The sequence below is a fragment of the Petaurus breviceps genome, unplaced genomic scaffold, assembly GCF_028583685.1.
Source record: "Petaurus breviceps papuanus isolate PSGF00001 unplaced genomic scaffold, PetGlider_PUasm1.0 186, whole genome shotgun sequence".
NCBI classification, from domain to species: domain Eukaryota; kingdom Metazoa; phylum Chordata; class Mammalia; order Diprotodontia; family Petauridae; genus Petaurus; species Petaurus breviceps.
In genome coordinates, this window is record NW_027185798.1 from 55522095 (window position 1) to 55545154 (window position 23060).

The following is a 23060-nucleotide window of genomic DNA, read 5'->3' on the forward strand; positions in this document are numbered from 1 at the left end:
TCACAATTTGTAGGCTCAGTAATTGACTCTAACAGAAGTTGGGACAGTTAAAACTAGCACCATTAAAAAAATGTAAAGAGGTTTCATCATTCATATTACTGCAGCACCTAGACTGTGTCTTGTATCTGTTACTATAGTACTGTAGTGGGATATAGAATCAGGTAAAAAGGACTTGAAAATCCTGGCCCAGGTGCCTTGATGTTTTTGAAAAGGACTTTAAATCTCATGGAACAGAGAATACTTTTTCCTAGACCCAAATTCAATCATAGGTGAACTTCTCAGACTACGATTTGCTTTCTAATTTGCCATATTGCCTTTTAAGACTAAGGAATTCATGAAGTAGTAATACCTAGAGTCCAACTGACACTGGTCGACTCAGTTATACACAATGATATGCCTGAAATCTCAAAAACTAGGGTACTTCCTCCAAAGATGCAAATTAGAACTCATTCATGCCTGCACAATTCTTGTCTACAACTTCCCATTCATCTGCCACTGGAAGTCTACCCAGAAAACTGGGACTTTGCTTTGTATTTATTCACACTGAGTAAAATTTAGTATAGCATATACTAGAATTATATTCCAGTCTATGTCGCAGCATACTAGCATACAGGCATCGTTGGTTATCATTTGCTCTTGCTGTCTGAATATCCCATTGGGTAGAGAGCTGTTCTTGAATCCAGGAAGGCTTGGGTTCAATGCTCACTTTTGTGCAAATCACTTAACCTCTCAATACCTTAGGTAACTCTCTAAGACTACAAGTTGTAAAGACAATGATAACCTTTGTTGGTAGAAGTTGTTTCTTCATGTGGATATTCCCTATACCCATGAAACCTCAGGTCCTATACTCCAGATTGAACCAAGACTGTCCTAGGCAAGGTGGGACAAAATTTATTGTCGCTGCTTAGGGGAACAAAAGCTATCCTTCTGATGAAAACTTTTCTCTTCAGCTCAGACTCAATTTAAATTTAGGTGTGAAATAGAACAGTAAGTAAATCCTCTATAAATTAAAAATATAGCTTAAAATCTGTAAATAAGGGATCTTTTATTACAAAAAATAAATTCTTCTTTGTTCATTGTAAAGAGTGGTATATCATTTTTCTTTCTGGGCAAAAAGGTCTAGGAATGTGTATTGGTCATACATCTGCTTATGATTCCAGAGCTGTAAGCTCCTGATGATTGGATCTGTGCATCACTCAATCAGCATTGCAGTGAAGGACAAAATGATTATGGAGTGAATTCTTGATGTATCAGTGTCAAAATAAAACCTAGCAACAATTACTGAATACCTTTCATTTTCCTTTATAGCAAGTTATTTGGGCCATACTGTTCAGCCAGCTTATTATTTCTCTCTCTCTCTCTCTCTCTCTCTCTCTCTCTCTCTCTCTCTCTCCCCCCCCCTCCCCCCCCCCCCCCATAGACATGAAATAACAACTTGTTATTCAATGCTTAATTTACATTATAGCTCCAACAGAATTTAACACCCCCCCTGAGCAGAGCTCCTGTCTCTTTAGGGTTTATATTGTGTGGCATAACTTTTGGTTTGTGTGGAATAAGTCTCGTGAAAAAGGGAAAAGTCCACTATGTTTTGGAGCCTGTGCTTTACTCCTTTTTTTATTGTTGGTATAAGTATCTATCTGATGACCACTAGAGGACACTGTCCTCTGTTATCTCAGTTTTCATGTACAGGCAACTGATGTTCCTACAGATGGACTGAAGCAGCAAACAATATTTGAATGGTGTATATGGGATGAATTATCAGAAATGTAACATGTGTGCAGTGGAAAGAACCAATGTGAACACAGTATATTGGAAACATTTTTTAAAAATCATAAATTGTAACAAAAATACCAATTTTAGCTGTTATGAAAAAGCAGAAAAGGTCCCTATTACAAGTTATCAATTTTTGGAATCATAAAAATGAAATATAAATTTGTAATTTTTCTAAGGCCATTTTTTATATAGTGGATGGATTGCCAGGTACATGAGTTACTTTGTGAGCTATAATAAAATATCATTTCACAAAGTGCTGGACATTAACCCATTTATCAAATCAACTAAATATCTAAAAATATACCATACCTGTGGAAATAAATCATGATAAAAAATGTTAGCCTTAACCTTGTTGCATGTTAAGCAAAAAAGCAGATGATTCTGAAAGTCCCTAACATAATTTTACTTTTACTATTTTCAATTTCAGGGACCCCCTGGAAAAGATGGACTTCCTGGGCACCCAGGACAACGAGGAGAAACTGTAAGTGAATCTATCTTCCTACTTTAAACTCTTCTACTTTAAAAAGCTGTAAACTTAATTTTGAAAAAGAAAACATTCTAATAAACAAAGCAACAAAAGAGTGACGATTTTATAAGAAACTGTTACCTTCTGTTATATACAACTTTTTTCTTCCCTTCCCTTTCTTTTTCTTTAAAGACTAAATTTATTCAAAGTCTGTTCCCATACAATGTGTTTACTCAATTAAGATAAAACAGATATATTAATTCTACTAAATCTATTAGAGCTAACAGTACCATATAGTGGAAAAAGCTTTGTATTTAGGTCAAGAGGTCCTTGGTTCACATCCCATCTTTGCTACTTTCTGCCTTTGTGACCCTGGGCATATCACTTTATCATCTGGGTCTCAGTTTCCTCATTTAAAAAATCAGGAGAGTTGGACTCATGACCTCTAAGGGCTCCTCTCTCCCAGTATCCATGATCCTATTAAGAAAGAAACAAAGACCAGAAACAAAAAAATACTAGTAGGATCCATTTCTGTGTTTAAGTGGTCTAAGAAATTAAGATAGTGACAGTGATGATAGATCATTGCTATCTAAGACTTTGTGCATGACTGGTATTGAAGGAAACCATATTTCTTGATAGACTTATCACAAAATGTAATATGATCTAAGATAACATGATCAAACTTGTATTTTTTTGTATAAATTTCTATAATTATATATATATATAACTATCTAATCTATATAACTATATAATTATATTTGAAAGATGAGGCACCTACATGATGTGCCTCAAATTACTATCTAGGAAGTTTTTGCTGACAACACAAAACTGCTGTTTTTGTCCAACCATAGGGTCATAAAAGATCTTGAGTTGCTATCATGTCTATCCCAGTAATTCAGGGGATGTCAACAGATCTGTGAATCTATTCTATTTATTTATTTGCTTTTTTGGAGGGGGAAAAGCAGGGCAATTGGGGGTAAGTGACTTGCCCAAGGTCACATGGCTAGTGTTAAGTGTCTGAGGCCGGATTTGAACTCAGGTCCTCATGACTCCAGGGCTGGTGCAATATTCCCTGAGGCACCTAACTTCCCCTCTATTCTATTTTTTTAGAGTTCAAGAAAACATATGATAAAAATATTTAATTGACACTGCTCATGAGCATGGACCTATTTTTTCTACCAGTTAACCATGAAAGGACCTACTGACCAACTACAACATAATCTGTGATAGCTACTTTTTCCCAGATATATAATTTACATAGTAAAGAGATGGGTTTTTTTTTTGCCACTAGACCTAGATTATTAAGCAGGAAGTCCTGTGTTTCCTATCTAATTAGAAATCCAATAGTTTGGCATGTTGCCCCAAATCATTTTCCTGACAGTACTGTTTAACTTTAACTAGTTTTCCTGAGTTGGTCATAGAACACACCCATGACTGACTCAATAGGAAGGTAGGGAAATAGGCTCCTGATACTGAAATCCTGCCAGTTTGGAAATATGTTATGTTCATAGGTTCAGAAGTTTAGAACTAACCAAGATCATAGAGGTCACCTAGTACAAACCCCTCATTTTATATGTAAGATAGGATCGTGTATTTATGTAAGACAGATATTCCACATGAGTTGTCTAAATGTATAGAATTGTGGCAAAGGCCACTGTACTCCAAGAGAAACTGTGATTTCTACCTTGGGGCTGGGTGGGGTGGGAGGAAAGCATGAGAAGGTCCATGTAAGTATGGATGCTTGCTCCTTCTCTTGACTATTTCCAGAAAGGTTATTGAGTTAGATTTCTATCGAACCTCCTCTCTATATTATTTCTGATCTAGCTGTAAGATTATTTTTCAGTAGGGGCTTAAAACAAAGCTGCTTATCTGGTTGCTCTTAAGTAAGTAACATGTCCTAAGATTACACCTGTTGGCTTAGCCACTTCCCATTAAATGGAGGTCACACAAAAGATCAAGACAAATGGTAACTAATAAGTAAACCCATTGATCTAAGCAAACTGAAGTCATAGAAATTATCCAGACTAGAATATACCAGACAATATATAAGAATCACTGAGCTTTTTTATTGAAATGGAATAAGATTTCAGCTCAACAAAAACTATGATTTCACCTAAGGAGAAATTTTCTCACCAAAGTCTCTAAGCAGGCAGGCTGGAAATCAAGGAATTCAGGCTTTCCCTATATGTCTACAGCTTCCAAGCTTCCACAGTCTTTCCATGTGTCTCTCCTGATGAGACACAAATGTCTCTTCATCCAAAATCTTTGCCACCAACTCTACCCCTTACATAGGTCTGAAGTGTGTGTTAACATTCTCTCCACTGATTAGGAGTCACATCTCTTTCCTTATAGCAGCAGCACATAAAAGACCCCATGCTTAGTTTGAAATTCTGGTTATATAGAGATGAGGAAACTAATGCCCCCCAAAAAGTGATTTGTTGATGATCACACAGGTACTGGAACAGTGGGGGACTGAACCTGGTCATCTGATTCCAAATATAATACTCTTTCCAGTATATCACACACACACACACACACACACACACACACACACATATCCTAATTAACTGTAATCTCTGTTGTAGATGAATATTCTACCTTTGGGGAAGTCCTGTCAGCAGCAATCAAAGTCTTTGCTTTTTTTTCAAACCAAGTACCAATTTATAAGTTAAATAAAATATTAGGGGATTTTTTTTTAAGTTTTGATACATCAAAGCCTGGAATTTCAAAAGCCTAATCAAGAATGATTTAGTCAAACAAAAGTGAAAAATTGTCTGGGCTTCCACACAGAGATGACATCTGCTTGAGGGACATAAGATCTATATTCTGAAAGGATGTAGATCATTTTCATGTTTGCAAACACAATTCCATCCAGTTTCAATAGCCTTTTTTTTTCTCTTGAATGGGTAAATCAAGGTCTTATTTCAGGATGCTACTTCTAAAATATGTATAAACTGACATTTAAGGAAAATTCTAGAGAGTCACCTTGAAAAAAATGGAAAGACATCTAGAGCTTCTATGGTTAATGCACACTCTCTAAAATACAAAAACTAAATTTGTCTAAGGAAAGAAAAAATGTGTTTCTGTTTCTATGCAACTACAAGATCATGTCAGTGCCAAAGGATACTTGATGTTGACTTTCTGTCCTATTCTCTGGCTTCCAAAGGCTCAAGAGTTGCTACTAAAAATGAATCACTTCAGTTCACAAAGGAAATTATTTATGTGTATACACACATATACACACATACACACATATATACATATATGAAAATTACATGTGTATTTACACACGCACGCATGCATGCATGAGCGACAAATAGTATCACTTTCTAGGCAGCAGTGGATGAAGAGCTAGGCTCAGCCAGAGCCAGGAACATCTGGGTTGCAGTCCTGCCTCTGGCACATACCATCTATATGACTCTGGACTAAACCTCTTAGTGTTTTAGGCAACTCTCAAAAACTTTAAATTGCAGAGAAAGGACCAACGTGTATTAGTAAAAGAAGTTTCAATATAGGGGAAATAAATAAGAAGAGGGACTTAATAAGCTGATGAATATACCCAGTGAATATTAGAGTATTGGGGATTCACTTAAAAATCTAACTATTCATTTAATTATTTCATTTTTTGGATGTATTTAAGTTAGTGAGTCAGTAAGTCAATAAGTATATATTAAGGGGCAGCTAGGTGGTGCAGTGAGTAAAGCACCAGCCCTGGAGTCCGGAGGACCCTACTTCAATTCTGGCCTCAGACACTTAACACCCACACACAAGAAAAAAAAAAACTAGCCTGTAACCTTGGGCAAGTTACTTAACCCCAATTGCCTTTCAAAAGGCAAAAAAAAAAAGTATATATTAAGCATTTACTACAAGCCAGGCTTTGCTCTAAGTGCTCAGGATACAAAAAGAGGCAAAAGATGGTACCTGTCCTCAAGGAGTTCATAATGTAATGTGATGAGAGAGACCACAAACAAATACATACAAATAAGCTATATGTAGAATAAATAGGAGATAATTAACAGAGAGGAGGCATTAGAATTAAGAGGATTAGGAAAGGCTTCCTGGAGGAAATAAGGGTTTGAAGGTTATTATTATTTGTCCTTCATTCTAAAAGAGGACTATGACATTTGGAAGGGGCTGCCATGACTTGCAAGTGAATTGTATTTAAGGGACAGAGGGCTATACAGAATTACTAGCCTCACTCTCTCCTCCATAGTCATCAAGGTCCAGTAGCAAGATACAGATCAGGATTTGAAGATGGCAGCTAAGTGGCACAATGGATAGAGCACTGACCCTGGAGTCAAGGGGAATTGAGTTCAAATCTGGCCTCAGGCACTTACTAGCTGTGTCACCCTGGAGAAGTCACTTAACCCTGATTTCTTTTTAAAAAAAAAGTAATTGAAGGAAACCAAGGTGATATTAATAGATACTATTGACATTTGCTAATTAATTCTCATATTATTGATAACTTGTCTTAAGCAAAATTGCCTTTGTCAATCATATGTTAAGAAGATATATGAGGTCAATTGATTCAACTATTTTGAGGTTTGATTATAACTAATTAGTAGATACTCTAGTCCATAGTTAATAGCATTTTATTGAGTATGCATTATCAATACATGAGGCATTTGTCAAGCCACATGCATTTATATTACCATTCAGATCACAGGACAATGTTAGCTGTATTCATAAGTGGGATCTAGTTATGTGAATTTTTTCATCTGTGTCTAACCCTAAGAATTTCACTGAATGCTGAAATTCATTTATTAATGAATCTAAAGAATTTCCATGCAGATGTTGTGTCCCTCTTAGAGCACTTGGGAAACCGATGGTTCTAAAACTAATAGGACAATTTGGTGTTGCTATGGGGCAAATCCAGTTTTATCCTGAAAGTCTTGAACTTTGACTCCCAAATGAGCTCAGTCTTCTGGAGATCCTCAAAATAGTAAATAGCTCAGTATTGATTATTTCATATTGGTGCAGTTCAAGTCAGCTATAAATCCCTTTGCTTAGGGAAAATTCCATTGTTTTCATTTTTGCAGGTTCCCATTGTAGCTGCATTTAAAAAAATTTTTTTAAGCAATCAGGGTTAAGTAATTGCCCAAGGTTACATGACCAGTTATTTTGTGTGGGTGTTAAGTATCTGAGGCCAGAACCGATCTGGATCCTCCCGACACCTGGGCCATGCTCTTACTCACTGCACCACCTGGCTGCCCCATGGCTGCATTTTTAAATAGATATTTTTTGTCTCATTTTAAAATGTGTATTATTATAAGTCTTTTTTCCCCTCCAAATATACAAATTTTAAAGATCTTGTGGTTATAGTTTTAAAATCTATGTGAGATCATTTCTGGATTATTTAAATATCTTTAAATTTCTATTAGCCTAGTTGGATTGCAATTGTTTTTATTGGTAGCTTTTTGAAATCCACTTTTAAATTTCTCAGCTATTTATGGTTTTCTTGTCATGCTTTTTAACCTTCAAAATATATACCCGTGTTTCCCCGATAATAAGACCTATCCCAAAAATAAGCCCTTCCCTTACTGTGTAAGATTCCTCTAAAATAAGCCCTCCCCCGAAAATAAGCCCTATTGAGATTGCTACTGTAGTGAAGGTGATCCCCTGCACTACACGCTACATTACGGTACCCTCTGTATGCACCGTCCCCCTCCCCCCCGGTGAAACTCACGCCGCGCTCCGAGCTGCATCCAATCAGAGCTGTAGCAGTGAGCGCGTCATCCTGTTCTTCCCCAGTGATTTGCTTGCTGGCGCCATTGAGAGCAGTGCCGCGGAGGAGAGCTGAGGCAGGACAACATAAGCCCTCCCCTGAAAATAAGCCCTCTGGTGGTTTTCTTTCCAAAAAAATAATAAGACAGTGTCTTATTATCGGGGAAACACGGTACAACTCTGTGAACTATGCAAGTTCATATGAACCTTATTTGTCTGTAAGTTACCTTGAATCAAATTTGATGTATATGGAGCTTTTTTTGAGAGTAACAGAGAGAGCCCTGTATAACAAGCCTTATGGCAACTGTTGACTTTTAATTCAGACCACACCTTCTTAATATTCTGGAAACCAGTCTTCTCAATTCTCCCTGAGAGTAATAAGAGAGACATCTATCTGTCCATCAAAGTCCTTATTTTCTCATCTGCAAATCAAGGAGGTTAAATGGCAAGATTTCTTTTTTTTTTTCTTTTTGGAGGGCAATTGGGGTTAAGTGATTTGCCCAAAGTCACATGGCTAGTAAGTGTGTCAAGTGTCTGAGGCCAGATTTGAACTCAAGTCCTCCTGACTCCAAGGCTGGTGCTCTATTCCCTGAGCCACCTAGCTGCCCCTTATTTATTTATTTATTTTGTGGGTTTTTTTTTTGGAGGGCAATTGGGGTTAAGTGACTTGCTCAAGGTCACATGGCTAGTTTTTGTGTTAAGTGTCTGAGGCTGGATTTGAACTCAGGTCCTCCTGATTCCAGGGCCGGTGCTCTATTCACTGCGCCACCTAGCTGCCTCTTAAATGGCAAGATTTCTAAAGTTCGTAGCAGTAGCAAATCCTATAGCCTAAATATATATTTTATAACATTTCTCAGTATACACATAGATATGGAAAAAGAATGATTTGGACTCTGATTGGCCTCCCTCTACCTTTTGTACTTGCAGCAGATTCCTTGTATGCAATTAATCATAAGGGGAAACCAATTTTAAAAGCCATTCTTTTATTCTTGTGCAATCACCTTGGGATAGTGACACTAATGAAATTCAAGACAAAAATCAACTTAAATTACTCTCTTTTTTAAAACCTGAATCAACTCTTTGACCATTAGAGATGCAAGGTTCTAAAAATCAATTACTCAGATATCTTTACATGATCTGATGTCAGATAAACTAGTAGAAAAGTGAAAATTTAGTAAACCAATCAATACATTTGTCTCCATAGTGCTTAAACAACTGAAAAAACTAGAAAGAAAAACTTCTTAGACTTAAACTTAAAAAAAATAAGTTGACTTTTATCAGCATTGGGAAATATAGAATAAATAAAATCCTATCAATGACTTTACAGAATAGGAGAAATTTTTTTTATCTTCAACAATACCATCAAGTCCAATTTTGATATTGGTATTGTACCATCTATGCATATATATATATTAAAAACATATCTTGATATATAAATTGATGGATTAGTTGGTTGAAAGATAGCATATGTAACTCCAGTTCCCTTGATATAAGGAATTTTTAGGTAAGAATCTCTCTCTACAAATGTAATTAGACAACTGCTGTGCAATATTTTTTTTGTTTGTTTCTTATGGCATTGACAAGTTCAGCTCCCAGAATCACAAAACTAGTATTTATTGGGGGTGGGACATGAATCTAGATTTTCTTGACCCTAAGGCCAACTCTGTAGTCACTACAACATGCTGATCTACATATGTTCAATTTTTTTGTACTTCTATACACAAATATACTACCATAAAGGCTATATCTATAGTTTTTCATCCAAAACTTAATGATACAAAAGTAGACCCTCCATCATGATTATAGTCTTTGTTTCTCATCTTATTTCTTCTATCAAGATTGTATCCTTCACTTAATAAATCTTTTGCAAAAACTATGCATCTTTCATCTTATTGGTTTTAATGTGACTTTAACAAGATTTAAAAATTATTTCATTGAAGTGGTAATCAGAAGTCAATTAATCAGTCAACAAACTTTTAAGTCCCTACTATAGGTCAAGAAAAAAAAATGCCATTTGTAATAGCCTTATAGATCAGCTTAATGAAGAATAAAATATGTTAAAGCCCTGTGTCAAGCTTGTGTCATATGAACTAGATATTCCCCATTTCCTTCTTCCTTTTCTCTTAATATCATATTCACTTTCCTCAATCCCTCTATCTCTTTCCTTTCCTTTGCCTCTCCTTTCTCTCCCTATTTCCCATTTTCTGCTTCTCCTCCCAGTGTTCATTTGGGCCTATAAAGCTAAGTGTTTCAATTTATTCCTGAAATGGTATCCCATCATGCTAATAATCATTCTTTTTATAAGCCTCTTTTAATTACTTGTTCCATTATATCAGACTATTGGGATACAATTGTTCTGAGTATGGAATAGATAGTAGGAAGAATTACATTAACATCAAGAAAATTGTCTCCTGGTGATTCAGAATAGTAAATGATTCAAAAAATATCTAAATCATTTACTTGGATGACAAATCCAGCACATGGGAATTCTATATTTTGTTGCTTTTATACAAACTTATTTCTAAAATTGCTTGTTACTATCAACCTTATCAGAAACTTTCATTTTTATTGAATTACTTCTATATCCCATCTTCTTACTTTATTCCTATTCTAGATTAGACATTTTCAACTATTCATAAGATGTGTTTCAAAATATCCATTTTGTATGTGTTTCTTTGTCTTTCTCACTGGTGAATACCTCTCTTCATTCTTTGTTTTTTTCCAGCTATTTTTTTTTACTAGTCAACTTAAGAGGACTAGACTTTTGAACAAATTAAAACCTTAGCTAACTTGTATGCTATTAGCATAACCTAATGAATCTTTTTCAGAAAAATCGGTGATAATTATAGTTAGCAAAAGATGGAGCTTTGGAAAGTCTTGTAATGAATATAGTATTTCAGTTTTAAGTGTCCATAAAAATGATGAATATGAAAACTTTTATAGCTTGAGAGAGTATATTCCTGAAAAGCAACTTTCTTTACAACTGTGAGCCATCCTATTACCTAATGTGCTTTTAAAATAATATATAACTAATAAATGTCATGTTTCATTCCTTAGGGATTTCAAGGCAAAACAGGTCCTCCAGGACCAGGCGGTGTTGTCGGACCACAGGTAGGTCGTTTTACATTATATTCTTCAAGATTTTAGGATTTTCTAATACTTTAAACTTTTAATTTTCTGAACATGATGATACTTCTTGAGGATAGTATGCATTAATAGGATTAATTTTGGTATTTCTGATTGCATATATATAAGGTGATTTCAATAAATTCATCTAAATCTCTACTTACTAATGCAATCAATTCCTAGTAAAGGAAAGCAACAACTTGGATAATGGGAAGTATCAGATAATCCAAAAATTAAGTGTACTTTAGAATTAAACTATGTCACTCTTTTTGCCATAGGACAGAATTCGTTATGTGGTGACTTCATCCTAGAAGTTTTAATTAGTGAAGTACTCACTTATAATACTATATAATAGTTTATATAATACTATATAATAGCATTCACAGAAAAAAACCAAATAAATACTTAATGATTAGAACTGTCCTGAGATAGAGTAAAATGCCTTAGAAGTTAAGATCTTTAAGCAAGTACTAAATGACCACTTATTGGCTGGGTTATAGAGAAGATGCTTATCCACATTTTAGTTTGTACCAGATGGCCTTTGGGGTCAGTTATGAGATTATGTGATGTTCCTGCATACTCTTTTTTTTTTCTTTGATTTGGTTCAGACCTCTGATTTCATTTGGTTAGGAAATTTTACTGTAGAAATTCCAGTGACGCATATCAGTAACTTATCTGTAATTTATTGTTTGAGAGTTTCCTGAGGATCCTGGGAAACTAAAAGATTGACCCATGTTCACCCTGTTATGCATCAAAGGCTACTTGAATCCTGTCCTTCCTGACTTGCATTGACTCAATTACACTATCTTTTAATTTCCATATTAAAGTGAGAATTTCATGTTTGCAATATATTTTATTTGTCTTCACCCACCCAACAGATTTATCTTTATTATTTTATTTTTAAAATGACATTTAGTTTGGATTTTCTGAGCACTAAATTATTATTGCTGGATGATAGGTAAAGTGTTCAAAATGCTCCAGGAAATATGAGTCCATAGATTTAATAATTATCATCTGAATATCTGAGAATCAATTCTATTTATCCCTCTACTACACACCAGCTTACCAACATCTTTATGGAGGTGACCTAAGAACTAAAAAGCTTACCTGTTAAGATGTATCAAGTTAAATGAAACAGCTAAAAACAGAAAATATTTTTTATCTGTTTCTGAAAAGTAGAGAATACTTGGGGTTAAGTTTTTATCTGTAATTGACTTGAAGTTCAAAGGATTTATGTAATCATACCTGAGGCTGGAATTTCACTCTTGCTAATGAAATACAATTGGGGAATGAGTAGCTGCTGAAGAGTCTAACAAAAGTAGATTAATCAGTCAGTGTGTGTGTGTGTGTGTGTGTGTGTGTGTGTTTAAAAAGCAATACTTCAACAATATATATGCATTGGGAATATGAAATAAAATGTGACTGGTTTCTATCCCATCTTTCTCACTATTCACTGAGAGCAAAACAGAATCCATTTTTTTAAATTTTTTTAATTTGTTTGTTTACTTCTAGTCCACAGGATTCAACTCCACAATTCCTTGAGCTTCACACCTTATCCCCCTCCTTGCCCTCCCCCCCACGGTGGCATACAGTCAAGTATAGGATCTGTAAATACTTTCACACTATACGTTAGTCAGGTTATAAAGACGGATTGTATCAGATGGAATGAAAAATGGTAAAGAGGACATAAAATCAAACAAGAAAAGGAAAAAGATCAGGTACCCTGCCTCCATCTGGATACAAACTCAGTTCTTTCTAGTTCTTTCTCTGGATGCACACACCTCTCTCTATCATGAGTGCCCCTGGACCGACCTATATCACTGCATTGCTGAGAAGAGTCCAGTCCACCAAAGTTGGTCATCACACATATGGCACGTGTGCAATTGTGTACAAACCTTCCCCAGCTCCACTCCTCTCACCTAGCACCAGTCCGTACAAGCCTCTCCAGGCGAATGCAAAGACTGTCTGCCTCCTGCCTCCTACAGCACAACAGTACTCCATAACATGCACACACCACAACCTGCTCAGCCACTCCCCAACCAATGGGCAACCCCCAACTCCCTGCCACCACAAAAAGAGCCACCACAAACATTTCTGTACATATGGGTCTTCCCCCCACTTCCATGATCTCCTTGGGATACAACCCCAGGAGTGGTATTGCTGGGTCAAAGGACACAAAAGTATTCATAGCCCCTTTTTGATGCAACACAGTAGAAAGAAAATGTGAATTTCCTTGTGTTAAATAGGTTCTCCATTGCTTTGCCATTCATCATTTTTAATTAAGAGCAGTACTGCCTAAAGGGCATGCTACTGAGGTTACTGCTAAGATAAAGATTTATTTTTAACCTATGGCAAAAAACTTCAAAATCCACTTTCAGAAATTTTTATAAAAAGATAGTATAAGACCTATTCCTTTTATTTGGAATGCTTGAGGAAGAGAAAGGCAACACAATAGAATAAAACTATAAACATCATGTGACTTATCTGAATCCTTCTAAACCTCAAACCCTTTTATGATATCCTTTTATGCCTAGTTGGAAGCTTCTAAAACTGACTAAGGCACATGTCATCCATTCCTTCTCTTCAAGTCAGAAATAATAGCAAGTGTGCCTTTATTGAATATGCAAGTTTACTGAATTATTACCATTTACTGGAGCTTTATAGAGCCCAGACTTTTGCTTTTTTCAAGCACAGGCAGGGTTTTGTGGAAGATCAAGGAAGTGGTTTCATAATAATTAATATTCCTTCTATTCCCTTTTTATAGCAACAAAGATCTTTCTTAATTTTTGCCTTGATGAGAGCACCCATTCAATTGTGAATCAACTATATTCCGAAAGAATAGGGATGCCAAAGGGAAGCAGTATCATGTAAGAGAAAGAGCACTAAGATTAGAGTCAAAACCTGGGTTTGAATATGGGCTCTGCCACTTTTGTCACCTTGGGCAAATCACTTAACTTTCTAGCTTCAATTAACTTATCTCTGAAAAGAAGAGATAGGAGTGGATGATTTCTAAGGTGCCTTTTGGCTCTGATACAATTGAATTAAATAAAATGGAATTTAATAGGAATAAATATAAACTCAGACAGGTTAAAATCAACTTCACAAGGACAAAATGGGGATTGATGGCTAGATAGAAGTTTGGGCTGAAAAAAAAATTTGAACACTTCAGTAGACCATAAGGCTGTTCAGCAATAGAATGTGTTCATTGCCTGAAGCCAATTGTTTTACCTAGTAATGCTTTCAGTCTTAAGACTTGTAAATTGTATGATTTCTAGAATTCTTTCATGTAAATGATACAATCTTTATTTCAATATTACATAATAGTGCTAAATAAATGTCTATTAATTGAACACAGTGATAGGAACACTAAGAAAGAAAATATAATCTTAGTCTGCATTCTAAGAGGTGTTGAGAGCCCAGAACTATCCTCGGTCAGGTCACATCTAGTGTGTTGTCTTCAGGTCTTAGTGGGAGAACAGCCTTAAGATGGAAAGTGTCCCAAATGTTCAAAAGGATATTGAAGAACCTTGGTTTCATAATAAATGAATTGTTGAACTAAGAATATTATTTCTTAGATATTGGAGATATTTAAGCTTATCTGTTAGAATGCAAACTCCTTGAGGGCAGGGGCAGTTTCCCTTTTGTCTTTGTAACCTTAGTTTTGTTATTGTTCTTTTTCAGTCTTGTCTTACTCTTTGTCCCTCCATGGACCATAGCATGCCAATACTGTCCATGTTTTTTTGTTTTGTTTTGTTTTTGGCAAAGATATTGGAGTAGTTTACCAATTCCTTCTCCAGTGAATTAAGGCAAAGAGGTTAAGTGACTTGCCCAGGGCTGCATAGCTAATAAGTGTCTGAGGACAGCTTTGAACTCAGGTCTTCTTGACTCCCTACACAATACTCTATGCATTAATCCATTAGTTTGCCTCCCTAGCACTTAGCAAGATGTTCCAAAATGCTCATTTATTGAGAAGACTTGGGAGAATGAGAGAACATGATTGCTACTAGAACATCATGTGGAAAAATTTATTCTGCTTTGTCCCACATGATAGAGCTAAAAGTAATGAGCAGAAGTTGCAAAGAGACAAATTTAAGCTTGATGTAATGAAAAAACTCAGGAAAAATTAGAGCTGTTCACAGGAAGGAATGAACTATTTAGAGAAGTCTCTGGTTCTTTCTCATTGGAGATCTTTAAGCAGAGACTAAATGGTCATTTCGCAGGTATGCTATGGAGGAAAATCTTGTTTTGGATTAGTATCAGACTAGGTAGCCCCTGAAGTCCTAAATCTTTATTTCTGTGAAATGGTGAAAAGCAATTAACACACATTTATTTAGCACTATTATGTGTTATTGAAATAGACATTGTATCATTTGCATGAAATTATAGAGTTCTAGAAATCATAAAATTGACATGTCTTAAGACTGGAAGGGTCACTATGTAAAACCATTGCCTTTAGGTAGAATTGTACTTCAAACATCCCAGTCACCAGAGAACATTTCATGGTCCTTAACAGACTTCCAGAGAATAACGCTATACAAGATGACTAATCAACACATTTTATTGCTGAACAGCCTTGTCCTGAAATTCTTCTTTAGACTTCAATGAAATCTCTCATGCTTTAGCTTAAATCTGTTCTCTTTTGTTTTATGCTAAGTGGAGCTAGAGCACAGCTGGTCAGCCTTCTTTTGCCATAACAAGTTTAAGTGAAAGCTGATTAAATGGCAGCACCACAAAGCAGCAACTCTCTGGAGGCACTTAAATGACCTGACATTTTTCAATGTGGCATTTGCTGCAACTGAATGCAGCTGGCTATTTATTTCCACTAACCTCAAGCAAATGGAAATCCCATCTCCCTGGCTTCAGGATTCCTCAGGCATACATCTCAGAACTCACCTCTAGGAATAGGGATCATGGTTAGTTTGGGGTCAGGGGAATCATTGATCAGGAGGGCTTGTTTAGGGGGCTCATTTTGGTCCCTGGAATTCCCAGATACCCATAGGTGATTGCAAATTTAAGAATCTGGAGGATCTAGGTCAGTTTTTATATCACCCCAATAAGTGATTTATTGAATTATTCCTGGTTTTGTTGTTTGTTTGTTTTGTTTTCATCTAGATCGATGATTTCATCAGGGATAGGGAACTCCTACTTATGCAGATCAATAGTGGGGTTTTTTGTTTTGTTTTGCTTTGCTTTTTACAAATTAGAGATTTAGACAATTGCCTCTGAGAGATATAATGATTTTTCAGTATGAGTTAGAAGCAGGACTGGAATACAGGTTCTCTTGACTTTGAGTCTTGTAAATTTCTTTACCTCTCCTCTCCAAAGGGGTGTGACTGAACTAGGTCCATAAGAAAAGCTCAAGATCATATTGGACTAGAAACTAAATCCATGGCTCATATACAAGACACATTTCCAAAGGTGGGAAGCAGGGGAACACTTGATGAAGCCAGTTTGTACAAAGGACAAGACCTAAACAATGAATATGTAGATACCATGCTAATTTCCAAGAGGTATTCTTTGGATCCTAAGCCCACTGACATGAAAGATGTTAGAAAATAATATATCCTATTCCTTTGAGCAGTAAGACATCTCTTTCCTATTTTAAGTTTTTAGCTCTTTAGTTAACTTTCCCTACAAATTCATATTGGACTCCAGAATTGGAAACAGTATTATTGAATTTGAGAATTTTAGAGTTGGTAGGAATCTTAGACATTTCTAAATCAAACTCCTATGTTTTCATTGCCACATTAGGCAATGCATTCCATTTTGGGACATTGTTAGAAAGTTATTCCTCATATTGAATCAAATTCTGCCTGCCTTTTCCTGACAGCTATTGCTTTCAAGACTATAAGCCTATAAAACTTCTTTGAAGAAATAACCCTTTAAAAATGTAAAGATAATTGTCATGTCTTTTTCTCTCCCTGGAGAAATATATTCATACTCCTTTTTTTGTCATTAGTCATGACATGGTTGTTTGATGATTTCTAAACCAATCAAAATTCTGTTCACACTCTTTTCTGCTCTCTTAGAGACATAGAATATCAGAATTGGAAGGGACCTCAAAGATCAAATAATTTAACCCATTCCTGAACAGGAATCTTCTCTGTGACATTCTTAACCAGTTAAATGGTAATCTAGTCCTTTCTTGAAAATCTACATTGATACAAATCCATGGATAGCTTTGGATATTTCATGTTGGGTAATTTTTCCAGGATGGAAAAAATAATGAGCCTTTTATTGAGCCAAAATCTGTCTCTCTATAACTTCTACCCATTGCTTGTAATGATGTGCCCTGAGGTAAAGCAAAACAAATCACAATCTTATATACACAATTTCATATATTTAAAGACAGTTGCGACATCTACTTTAACACTTTTCCTCTCGAAACTAAACATCCATTTTTCCTTCAATCAATCAGTTTTTGTATGGAGTAGTTTCAAGCCTCCTCCTGCTCCCCCTCCCCCTCCTTTAGATGGTCTTCTGCTTTTCCATCTCCTTCTTAAAACGTGGTTACCAGAACTGATAGCATATAGTAAGTAACCAGAGCAGAGATCTGCAACCTCCCTCTTTAACATGATACTACTGTCAATATTCTTGTTGTTGTCCAGTTGCTTTTCAGTTGTGTCCAAGTCCTCATGAACCATTTGGGGTTTTCTTGGCAAAGATAATGGAGAGGTTTCCCATTATCTTCTCCAGCTCATTTTACAGATGAGGAAACTGGGGCAAATAGGATTAAACAGATGTTGTCCAGGGTCACATATCTCGTGTCTAAAGCCAGATTTCAACTTGGGAAAATGAGTCTTCCTGACTCTAGGACTGGCACTCTATCCACTTTGCCAAATAAGTGCCCATTTCTTTTTGTGACCATGTTATACTGCTGGCATTAAAATCAAAACAATTAAATCTAACAAACACTTATTAAACACCAATGCTCCTCCACCTAATGAGAAATTACTAAGTACGTACTATGTGTGAAGTGTTGTACTAGACACTGGAAATACAAGAACAAAATGGAGAACAATCCATTTCTAAAAAAGCTTATATTAAACCATGGGTGCACAACATATAAACAGATGAGTATATACCTTAATATTTGAGAAGGAAGTAGTTCCTGAGCTGAGCCTTGAATGAAGCTAAGGATTCTAAGAGACAGAAATAAGGAAAGTATGTATGCCAGGCATGGTCCTCTTCAATGACAAAGGACAAACAACATGAACAACAGGAATAAGTGATGGAATGGGAAGGACAGAAGGTATATCCATGGTGTAGAATGGAGGAATATTAAATACTGTGAAGTAAACATGGAAAGAGAGGTCAGTAAGCCAACAAATTGATTAGAACCAGATAGCAAAAATCATCAAATATAATGCTAGAGAATTTGGAGTCATCACAAGTATTAAATAAACTCTTCTTTATTGATTGGATTTTCCTAATATATGTATAAGGGATAAGTCCTTTGCATTCATATACTGATTTTTATTCTTTGACATGTACTACCCCTATTTATCATTACTTCTCAACTTAAGTAAAACTACTTCAAATTGAATCCTGAGTTTTATCTTCAAAGATCCTGATAGCTTCTGTGAAAATAGATTGAAAAAATAATTAATGAAAGCAGATGTAGAAATCAGCATCATGTCCGTCATGCAGAAGTTGGCAATTGATGTTGTTTATTCTTTTAAACCTGTGAACCATACAGATAGCCTTACAGTGGATTCTAACAGTGATCAAATATTAATAATCATGATTTTCTTAAAATCCAATTTGAGAATCAATGATTGTTTTGAAGATTCATTTTAATTGATTCAAATATGTCAGTCAATGAACATTTATCAAATGCTGATGTGTGCTAGGCACTGGGTGAAGTTTTGGATATACAATACAGTCAGAAAGAATATCCTGGCCCTCAAGGAACTTATATTCTAATGGGGAAGACAACACATAAGAGGAAACTAAAGAGAGACAGGAGAATTTGGGAAGGGACCCTGATAGAGGCCATGGCTGAGGAAGTCCAGAGTGTAGCCTAGGGAAGAACGAAGACATGGCTGGCCTGAGTCATCTCCTTAAGTGAAGGTTCTGGAAGGAGCCTTTCATTCAAAGGGAGAAGCCAAAAGGATGGCAGGCACTTTCATTATGGGAATTATAATATTGTTATGAGCTTTCAGGAGGAGATTTCTAGGGAAAGGCATAGAGCACCTGTCATATTTGTTTCTTAGCTACCTATAAGCAGTCATTGCACTGAGTTTTTCTTTAATTAATTCAGGGTCCAACTGGTGAGACTGGTCCAATAGGTGAACGAGGTCATCCTGGACCTCCTGGGCCTCCTGGTGAGCAAGGCCTTCCTGGTGCAGCTGGAAAAGAGGGTGCAAAGGTAATATATGGAATTTTAAGTGAGTAATCAGGATTTAGACTTCAGCCTATGGTTCTATAACCATTTACACATTATCCAGTGCTTCTATAAATAACGAAATACTAGGGTTACAGAAATATATAATTATAAGTAAAATATCTTATGTGAGTCTATTTCAGTAAATGCTTCTATTTTTTAAAAATATATGTTTTATTTAAACGATAATTCTAAAGGAAATTTGTTCTATTGATTTGTACTATTGCATTTATACTAAATTAACTTTAAAAAGCATGTTTTTAATAGCCTTCAATAAGAAAGGCTCTATTGTTTGTTAATTTTATGTTCAATGTAATTGTATATGTTTGCATGTAATTGTCTAATTGCAATCTTATTGAATATATGTGGCTTCCATTGAATGCATTCATCACTGTCCAATGTCAAGATTTAATGTTCAGTTACGGTGGGTATAATCATGGCTTAATAATGGTATCACTTTATCTCTCTATCCTCAAATGCTTATTACATCTTCATAGGGTGACCCTGGCCCTCAAGGTGTGTCAGGTAAAGATGGACCACCAGGACTTCGTGGTTTCCCAGGAGAAAGAGGTCTTCCTGGAGCTCAGGTATAATAACATATAGGTAAAGAATAAGAACTAAGCTTTATACTGAGACATTTTCTTAGAACTTAACTAAATGAAGACTCGTTGTCCATAAATACAATTGCAAACTAATGAAATTTATGTTTCATTTTTCTATTATTAATTTAATTTTATCTAAAATTAATCATATTTGTTCTTCAAAATCCTTTGGGTTGATAGTTTTCTTTCCTTATAAATCATAATTTCCTTACTTTTTATATTTTAGTCATCTATATTAAATTTTTCTTTCTTTTAGGGTGCACCTGGACTGAAAGGTGGGGAAGGTCCCCAGGGTCCACCTGGTCCACTTGTAAGTAATATTAATAAATCACTTTGTTAGACATTTCAATAAGTAATTATTTATATTAAAATTGTTCTCCTGCTATGATATTTTCATTGACATATTGCATGGGGCTATAAGTAAAATATGTCAGTCAAATCAAATGATGATTGGTTTCTACTAATTTTAGGTGCTGATGAGTACATAAACATAAAAGATTTAAAGTGACTAAAATATTGTTTCCCATTGCTACCACTGGGAAGAAATTTCCCTGCTTCTTAGCAGCTCCCAAGGAGATAAATAGGTTTTAAGAGTAATAGGAATCCTCAGTCACCAAAAATTTGGAAATGTAAATGGAATATGCTCAATAGATTTATGTATTTCCATTAATTTCAATATCTTGTCACAAAAAAGGTACTTTCCATCATATATTGTGAGCCAAATGTACTCATATTGAATCTGTATCCTTTATGAGTTTATAATTTGACAAATGACATAAACAATCTCCACATAAGCATGAAAGGTAATCATCTAAATAGATTATGAAGATTGCTTTATTTAACTCAAGTAGCATTACAAAATCATCAGAAGATGGGTGAATCACAGATAATATCCTCATTTATTTCTTCCTTTGAAAAAACATTTTCTTACTTATTCATGTGCTTTCTCTCAGTTCTTAAAGTATCCTTAGTAGTAATCTCTTGAATGCTTTAAAGATTTAATGCATTTGTGATTCCCAGAATCTCACAGAACATTGGGACTTAGAGATTAGGATGTTAAGACATAGAGATCATGTGATCTAACCTTCTCATTTTAAAATAAGGAAACTCAGGCTATTTCCAGGGCAAAAAACTAACGTTCTTGAAAAGTCAAGTAGAGGGCAAAATGATAGTTATAAACAAAATAAGCAAACATTTTGTCGTTTAAATAGATATTGATTTATCTTTTAAGTAATTAGGAACAATACAAAACTGAAGGTAGGTGAACATTTGCTATCTCAGAATTAATGATTTAGAGATGGAAAGACCTTTGAAGCATCAAATCCAAATACCTTTTAAAGATGAGGAAACTGAGAGTCAGAGAGTCTGTGATGTCGTCATCATTGTGCAAGTGGAAAGTAAGTGACACAACAGAATTTGAACCCAGGTATCCTGTTATACATGCATACTCAAAGAAAGCAAAAAGGAAGGAGTTGCAAAAAAAGAAAAATTCCATAGAGTCCAAGATTTGGAAAGGACCTTAGGGGCCTTCTAGTCCAATCTCTCAGTCAATTCATAATTCTTCCTACAGTGTCCTTATTAGGTAGTCACCTAGTCTTGGAATCATTGGTTTAGAACCTTAGAATCATTGGAAGGAAACTTAGAGGTCATTAGGACAACCTCATTTTTACAGATCAGGAAAGTGAGGAAAAAGAGGTTAAAGGTCTTCTTTAGGATTTCATAACTAGTAATTATCTGAGTCAGGTTTGGAAACCAGGTTTTCCTGATTTCAATTCCAGTACTATATCCACTAAACAAGGCTGCCTGTCTTCTTAAAGAATTCAGGTGCTGGAGAACTAACTGCTTCATATGAAAATCTCCTATTTTTATTTAACTTCAGTTGTTAGAAAATCCTTTATTGTTCCAAGTTGAAATTTGTTGCTGTTCTTGTTTTTGTTCAGTCATTTCAATCCTATATGACTCTTTGTGACCCCATTTGTTTTTTTGTTTTGTTTTGTTTTTGGCAAAGATACTGGAGTGGTTTGCCATTCCTTTCTTCAACTAGTTTTACAGATGAGGAAACTGAGGTAAACAGAATTAAGTGACTTACCAAAAGTCATATAGGTAGTAAGTGTTGGAGGCCAGATTTAAATTCAGGTCTCCTGATTTCAGGTCCAGAACTCTATTCACTAAGCCACCTGGCTGAAATTTACAGTCTTATAATCTCTATTCATTGATACTAATTTAACTTTATGGAATTGCATTGAATTAATACAATCCCTCTTCTACCTGACACCCTCCTCCTCCAGATTTAAGCCTGACATCTTGTCTTTCTAAGTTAATAATCATCATCAATTCATTAAATTTGATTTATATAATATGCCTTTTTGATTCACTTTCAGTGTCCTCCTCCCATCACTGTCTTTTGACTATTCAAAACTGAGGTTTTTTTTAATAGATACGTCATATCAGCATGCTGATATTAATCTTTTCCCAGTCATGATTGTTACATAAGTGTCTAGTAGGTATTAAGCAGACCATCCCATGGAGAAAACACAGAGTTGAAGGAGATTTCACTGTTTTAGACTTAGGACTCAGCCAATTGTAGAGGTGAGAATGAGGAAACCAAAAGTCAGTTTTTAGGCTTTAATTTAACTCAGCCAATGTTCAAGCTTTCAGCTATGGAGCTGCCATGATTTTTCATAATGCCGCCATAATCATTTAGAGAGTTTAGAAATTAAGCATGTTAATTATATAACATTTGGAAAGGAAGAGGAAGAAAAATTTGCAGAGGAACTTCATATACTTACTTTTTACTGGTATCTTTAATAGGATCTTTTTTTAAGCTTATGTTTCTATTCTTTTGCATTATGATATTACATTAGAATGGAATGCTGATGAGATAGCTCCCTCTTTGCTTCTCTCAGACACTTTACCCTACCTCATTAGGCCATAAAATAACCAAATAATACTCTTTTAGAAGATGCAATTTAGGCGCTCTGTT

The 23060-nt window shown here is 35.3% G+C and overlaps 1 protein-coding gene across 1 annotated transcript in view; it reads left to right on the forward strand.

The window, feature by feature from the left end:
- The window catches only part of COL11A1 (collagen type XI alpha 1 chain), a 301954-nt gene that overhangs the window by 190105 nt on the left and 88789 nt on the right, over positions 1-23060 (forward strand). The window contains exons 37-41 of the mRNA XM_069090512.1: positions 2201-2254; positions 11021-11074; positions 19353-19460; positions 19973-20062; positions 20334-20387. Of these exons, the coding sequence (XP_068946613.1) occupies positions 2201-2254; positions 11021-11074; positions 19353-19460; positions 19973-20062; positions 20334-20387 (360 nt within the window). The remainder of the gene's footprint in view (positions 1-2200; positions 2255-11020; positions 11075-19352; positions 19461-19972; positions 20063-20333; positions 20388-23060) is intronic.